At 39.3% G+C, this 7,601-nt stretch overlaps 1 protein-coding gene across 1 annotated transcript in view; it reads right to left on the reverse strand.

The window, feature by feature from the left end:
* Positions 1-7,151, reverse strand: part of LOC306918098 (NACHT, LRR and PYD domains-containing protein 3-like) — a 34,953-nt gene extending 27,802 nt beyond the window's left edge. Inside the window, exons 1-2 of the mRNA XM_079530987.1 lie at positions 6,870-7,151; positions 2,122-2,235 (exon numbers count right to left, since the gene is read on the reverse strand). Coding sequence (XP_079387113.1) covers positions 2,122-2,235; positions 6,870-6,937 — 182 coding nt within the window. The 5' untranslated portion in view covers positions 6,938-7,151. The remainder of the gene's footprint in view (positions 1-2,121; positions 2,236-6,869) is intronic.
* Between the last annotated feature and the right edge of the window lie 450 nt (positions 7,152-7,601).

Here is a 7,601-nt window from a genome sequence, read left to right on the forward strand (position 1 = left end):
TTACTGCATGTTTTTTTGTTTCTTATGGGCTATATGAAAAAGTTCACTTTCTCACGTTCAACTTCGTTCAAAAGTGAGTGAACCTTTTAGGCGAAACCCCCGCTAAAACACACCCTAACCAGTCCTTAATATCTAGCGGAAAACCCACCAATAAGCCCTTATCCAACACAAATTAACTAATCTTTCTCAAGCCGCACAATTTCACTGGAGCTGCTCTGTAGAAGGAACTTCAGGAGCTGATAATATTGTGGCATTATGGCGACAGCATTATAGCTCTTTATTCAACTGTATTAATAGTGATTTGTTTGTGGATGACTCTGATATGAACAATGATAATATGGGCATAACAACACATGAGGTGTATCAAGCCATGCAACATTTGTCTGTAAACAAAGCATGTGGGATGGATCAGATCACTGCAGAGCACCTGAAAAATGCTAGTCTGAGACTAGCACCACTTTTATCTATCAGTTTTACTGGCTTTATGATCCACGTTGTATTACCGGACTCAATGCTTTCAGTATTGCTTGTCCCAGTTATTAAAGATAAAGCTGGTAAGGTTAGTAGCCTTGATAATTATAGGCCCATAGCTATAGCCAGCATCATCTCCAAAGTAATGGAAAGAATCCTACTGGATAGAGTAACTGAGTATATCCACTCCTTTGATAACCAGTTTGGTTTTAAACCAAAGCATGGTACTGACCTATGTATTTTTGCTCTCAAGGAAATTGTGAGCAAATACAAGTCCAGTAATTCATCAGTCCTCATGTGTTTTATTGATGCGTCCCGTGGCTTCGATAGGATTAACCATAATAAACTCTTTATGAAAATGAAGCAAAGAGGAGTGCCCGGTTTTATTGTGAGGGTCCTGGCCTACTGGTATGCCCACCAGACCATGCAGGTCAAATGGGGTGGGAGTATATCAGCTCCATTTGGTGTAAGCAATGGCATGAGGCAAGAGGGAATTTTATCTCCTATCTTATTTCATTTATATATGGATGGTTTGTCTGCTCAACTGAGAACCTGTAACACAGGATGCATGGTCGGAGAAACACTAGTAAACCATCTGATGTATGCAGATGACCTGGTGGTCCTCAGTCCCAGTAGTGCTGGTCTACAACAGCTCCTTGATGTTTGCTCTAAATATGGTGTGCAACATGATATCAAATATAATGCTAGCAAAAGCGCTGTTCTAATATGTAGAACTAAAGAGGACAAACGCCTTAACTTTCCTATCTTTAAATTATCAGACAATAGTCTCGAGGTCTGGAATAAGTATAAATATCTTGGCCATTTTATTACGGATCAAATGACAGATGACGATGATATATACAGACAATGTCGGAAGCTGTACGCTCAAGCAAACACTATTGCCCGAAAGTTCTGTCATTGTTCCACTAAAGTGAAAGTGTCCTTGTTCAAGGCATATTGCACACCGCTTTATACTGCACACCTGTGGTCATGTTATAAAAAGTCTAGCATGCACAGGTTGCAAGTTGCATATAATGATGCCATGAGAATACTCCTTAAACAACCCAGAGGGGGCAGTGCTAGCCAGATGTTTGTCACTGCTGGAGTGAGGACTTTTAAAGCACTCCTAAGAAATATAATGTTTAAGTTTATGAAAAGGCTGGATGTGTCAACAAACAGTATCATTGTAGCGCTTTCAAGCCCCTCAGTGAGCTGTTCACGTTATACATCTAGTTTAAGGGTACACTGGCTAAAATGCCTGTATGTTCTACCTGTGGGTTAAGTTATGTAAGTTTTGTATTTGTTTTACATGCTTTTATGATTTTTATTGCCTGTTGTATCTCTTGTATGTTAACCCCGTGTATGTATCCCTATGGACCTGAGTCTGCTAATAAAGTTGAATTTAATTTAATTTATGGGCTGTCGCAATAATAGAAATCACACCCGTGTGAACTGAGTGGTGTAAGGTATTATATAGCCTGATCAGCTCTGACGTAATGAAATCAGCTCTGACATAATGAAATCACACCCGGGTGAACTGGGTGACCGTAGCAACCATGCTCATTTTTTGCGCACAGACTAACAAAGCCAGTTGTAGGAGTGGTTTACACCACTCAAAAAAATAAAAAAAATAAAAGGAACTAAAATAACCTTTGATGAGTAGAGTGGTGTCCATCTTTGAAGTCAATAAGTCCATGCATGGACGAGTCACTCTTCATGGAGACACAGCTGGGTACAGGAGACGCTGCTCTGTGATGATCAACCCTGTTACAAAGAGAGGATCAACAGGATTTATAGAGAATCATATCAGGCTTGGCAATTTCATAGTCTAGGAAGTTCTACTCAAACGTGATTATTCTTAGTTGAAAACAAACAAAAAGCTTATAAAGTTAAACCTAAACATTCAGCTGTAAACATTGACCACAGCTATTTCAGTTATATAAGTTATTTAAAATGTCAACTTTCTCACCCTCAATGAAAACAAAACTGAAATCATATATTTTTTTACCACCATCCGACCATAATATCCTTTAGCTCCCTGGGTGTGTTAAGTTCTAACATCCACCCCTTTCCTAGAAATCTTGGTTTTATTTTTATTTTTTTCTAATTATTTATCCCACGATTTTGCAACCCATTTTTTCACCCGGTTTCAATTATCTAATGTAATCCTGGGCACTACACTTCCTCTGCCAACCTGGGAGAGCAACGGACTGACCTCATGCTTGCTTCTATGCACTTGTTTACAACAGGGTCCACCATGTTCAAATCATCAAAACATTTAGAGACGTACAAATGGAGATGAGTGGACTGTATGTGGTGTTTATAGTCATTAAACATGGAGATGAGTGACTGTATGTGGTGTTTATAGTCATTAAACACGGAGATGAGTGACTGTATGTGGTGTTTATAGTCATTAAACATGGAGATGAGTGACTGTATGTGGTGTTTATAGTCATTAAACATGGAGCTGAGTGACTGTATGTGGTGTTTATAGTCATTAAACATGGAGATGAGTGACTGTATGTGGTGTTTATAGTCATTAAACATGGAGATGAGTGACTGTATGTGGTGTTTATGGTCATTAAACATGGAGATGAGTGACTGTATGTGGTGTTTATGGTCATTAAACATGGAGATGAGTGACTGTATGTGGTGTTTATAGTCATTAAACATGGAGATGAGTGACTGTATGTGGTGTTTATAGTCATTTAAACATGGAGATGAGTGACTGTATGCGTTTTTTATAGTCATTAAACATGGAGATGAGTGACTATGTGGTGTTTATAGTCATTAAACATGGAGATGAGTGACTGTATGTGGTGTTTATAGTCATTAAACATGGAGATGAGTGACTGTATGTGGTGTTTATAGTCATTAAACATGGAGATGAGTGACTGTATGTGGTGTTTATAGTCATTAAACATGGAGATGAGTGACTGTATGTGGTGTTTATAGTCATTAAACATGGAGATGAGTGACTGTAGGTGGTGTTTATAGTCATTAAACATGGAGATGAGTGACTATGTGGTGTTTATAGTCATTAAACATGGAGATTAGTGACTGTATGTGGTGTTTATAGTCATTAAACATGGAGATGAGTGACTGTATGTGGTGTTTATAGTCATTAAACATGGAGATGAGTGACTGTAGGTGGTGTTTATAGTCATTAAACATAGAGATGAGTGACTGTATGTGGTGTTTATAGTCATTAAACATGGAGATGAGTGACTGTAGGTGGTGTTTATAGTCATTAAACATGGAGATGAGTGACTATGTGGTGTTTATAGTCATTAAACATGGAGATGAGTGACTGTATGTGGTGTTTATAGTCATTAAACACGGAGATGAGTGACTGTATGTGGTGTTTATAGTCATTAAACATAGAGATGAGTGACTGTATGTGGTGTTTATAGTCATTAAACATGGAGATGAGTGACTGTATGTGGTGTTTATAGTCATTAAACATGGAGATGAGTGACTGTATGTGGTGTTTATAGTCATTAAACATGGAGATGAGTGACTGTATGTGGTGTTTATAGTCATTAAACATGGAGATGAGTGACTGTATGTGGTGTTTATAGTCATTAAACATGGAGATGAGTGACTGTATGTGGTGTTTATAGTCATTAAACATGGAGATGAGTGACTGTATGTGGTGTTTATAGTCATTAAACATAGAGATGAGTGACTGTATGAGTGACTCCAAAGGAACAGCAATGTCCGTGTTCACCTAACTAACTATGTGACCACTATGTCACTATGAGCACGAGTACCAATGAGTACCAAAAGTGGCGCTGTTGTGCCAGAAACAGGAGAGAGAGAGATAGTGCTGCACTGCTGCCTGCTAATGAGACAGAGAGGGGGGGGGGGGGGGTTGCACCACTCAGTTCACACGGGTGTGAACTGACCATCCGTCCATAATATCCTTTAGCTCCCTGGGTGTGTTAAGTTCTAACATCCACCCCTTTCCTAGAAATCTTGGTTTTATTTTTTTCTAAATTTTTATCCCACGATTTTGCAACCCATTTTTTCACCCGGTGTCAAATATATAATGTAATCCTGGGCACTACACTTCCTCTGCCAACCTGGGAGAGCAACGGACTGACCTCATGCTTCCTTCTATGCATGAGGAGTCCAAGCTGCTTCTTTTCACCTGACAGGGGAGAGTTTCCCCGGTTGGACGTAGAGCGTGGAAAGAACACGTTATTCCGACCAGTTCCTTTCCCCTCCATCAGGCCCCCCTGGCTGGCCAGGGGGAGGTAGTTTAGAGAACAGGATTACTGCATGTTTTTTTGTTTCTTATGGGCTATATGAAAAAGTTCACTTTCTCACGTTCAACTTCGTTCAAAAGTGAGTGAACCTTTTAGGCGAAACCCCCGCTAAAACACACCCTAACCAGTCCTTAATATCTAGCGGAAAACCCACCAATGAGCCCTTATCCAACACAAATTAACGAATCTTTCTCAAGCCGCACAATTTCACTGGAGCTGCTCTGTAGAAGGAACTTCAGGAGCTGATAATATTGTGGCATTATGGCGACAGCATTATAGCTCTTTATTCAACTGTATTAATAGTGATTTGTTTGTGGATGACTCTGATATGAACAATGATAATATGGGCATAACAACACATGAGGTGTATCAAGCCATGCAACATTTGTCTGTAAACAAAGCATGTGGGATGGATCAGATCACTGCAGAGCACCTGAAAAATGCTAGTCTGAGACTAGCACCACTTTTATCTATCAGTTTTACTGGCTTTATGATCCACGTTGTATTACCGGACTCAATGCTTTCAGTATTGCTTGTCCCAGTTATTAAAGATAAAGCTGGTAAGGTTAGTAGCCTTGATAATTATAGGCCCATAGCTATAGCCAGCATCATCTCCAAAGTAATGGAAAGAATCCTACTGGATAGAGTAACTGAGTATATCCACTCCTTTGATAACCAGTTTGGTTTTAAACCAAAGCATGGTACTGACCTATGTATTTTTGCTCTCAAGGAAATTGTGAGCAAATACAAGTCCAGTAATTCATCAGTCCTCATGTGTTTTATTGATGCGTCCCGTGGCTTCGATAGGATTAACCATAATAAACTCTTTATGAAAATGAAGCAAAGAGGAGTGCCCGGTTTTATTGTGAGGGTCCTGGCCTACTGGTATGCCCACCAGACCATGCAGGTCAAATGGGGTGGGAGTATATCAGCTCCATTTGGTGTAAGCAATGGCATGAGGCAAGAGGGAATTTTATCTCCTATCTTATTTCATTTATATATGGATGGTTTGTCTGCTCAACTGAGAACCTGTAACACAGGATGCATGGTCGGAGAAACACTAGTAAACCATCTGATGTATGCAGATGACCTGGTGGTCCTCAGTCCCAGTAGTGCTGGTCTACAACAGCTCCTTGATGTTTGCTCTAAATATGGTGTGCAACATGATATCAAATATAATGCTAGCAAAAGCGCTGTTCTAATATGTAGAACTAAAGAGGACAAACGCCTTAACTTTCCTATCTTTAAATTATCAGACAATAGTCTCGAGGTCTGGAATAAGTATAAATATCTTGGCCATTTTATTACGGATCAAATGACAGATGACGATGATATATACAGACAATGTCGGAAGCTGTACGCTCAAGCAAACACTATTGCCCGAAAGTTCTGTCATTGTTCCACTAAAGTGAAAGTGTCCTTGTTCAAGGCATATTGCACACCGCTTTATACTGCACACCTGTGGTCATGTTATAAAAAGTCTAGCATGCACAGGTTGCAAGTTGCATATAATGATGCCATGAGAATACTCCTTAAACAACCCAGAGGGGGCAGTGCTAGCCAGATGTTTGTCACTGCTGGAGTGAGGACTTTTAAAGCACTCCTAAGAAATATAATGTTTAAGTTTATGAAAAGGCTGGATGTGTCAACAAACAGTATCATTGTAGCGCTTTCAAGCCCCTCAGTGAGCTGTTCACGTTATACATCTAGTTTAAGGGTACACTGGCTAAAATGCCTGTATGTTCTACCTGTGGGTTAAGTTATGTAAGTTTTGTATTTGTTTTACATGCTTTTATGATTTTTATTGCCTGTTGTATCTCTTGTATGTTAACCCCGTGTATGTATCCCTATGGACCTGAGTCTGCTAATAAAGTTGAATTTAATTTAATTTATGGGCTGTCGCAATAATAGAAATCACACCCGTGTGAACTGAGTGGTGTAAGGTATTATATAGCCTGATCAGCTCTGACGTAATGAAATCAGCTCTGACATAATGAAATCACACCCGGGTGAACTGGGTGACCGTAGCAACCATGCTCATTTTTTGCGCACAGACTAACAAAGCCAGTTGTAGGAGTGGTTTACACCACTCAAAAAAATAAAAAAAATAAAAGGAACTAAAATAACCTTTGATGAGTAGAGTGGTGTCCATCTTTGAAGTCAATAAGTCCATGCATGGACGAGTCACTCTTCATGGAGACACAGCTGGGTACAGGAGACGCTGCTCTGTGATGATCAACCCTGTTACAAAGAGAGGATCAACAGGATTTATAGAGAATCATATCAGGCTTGGCAATTTCATAGTCTAGGAAGTTCTACTCAAACGTGATTATTCTTAGTTGAAAACAAACAAAAAGCTTATAAAGTTAAACCTAAACATTCAGCTGTAAACATTGACCACAGCTATTTCAGTTATATAAGTTATTTAAAATGTCAACTTTCTCACCCTCAATGAAAACAAAACTGAAATCATATATTTTTTTACCACCATCCGACCATAATATCCTTTAGCTCCCTGGGTGTGTTAAGTTCTAACATCCACCCCTTTCCTAGAAATCTTGGTTTTATTTTTATTTTTTTCTAATTATTTATCCCACGATTTTGCAACCCATTTTTTCACCCGGTTTCAATTATCTAATGTAATCCTGGGCACTACACTTCCTCTGCCAACCTGGGAGAGCAACGGACTGACCTCATGCTTGCTTCTATGCACTTGTTTACAACAGGGTCCACCATGTTCAAATCATCAAAACATTTAGAGACGTACAAATGGAGATGAGTGGACTGTATGTGGTGTTTATAGTCATTAAACATGGAGATGAGTGACTGTATGTGGTGTTTATAGTCATTAAACACGGA

Source organism: Electrona antarctica (genome assembly GCF_951216825.1).
Source record: "Electrona antarctica genome assembly, contig: scaffold_482, whole genome shotgun sequence".
Lineage (NCBI taxonomy): Eukaryota > Metazoa > Chordata > Actinopteri > Myctophiformes > Myctophidae > Electrona > Electrona antarctica.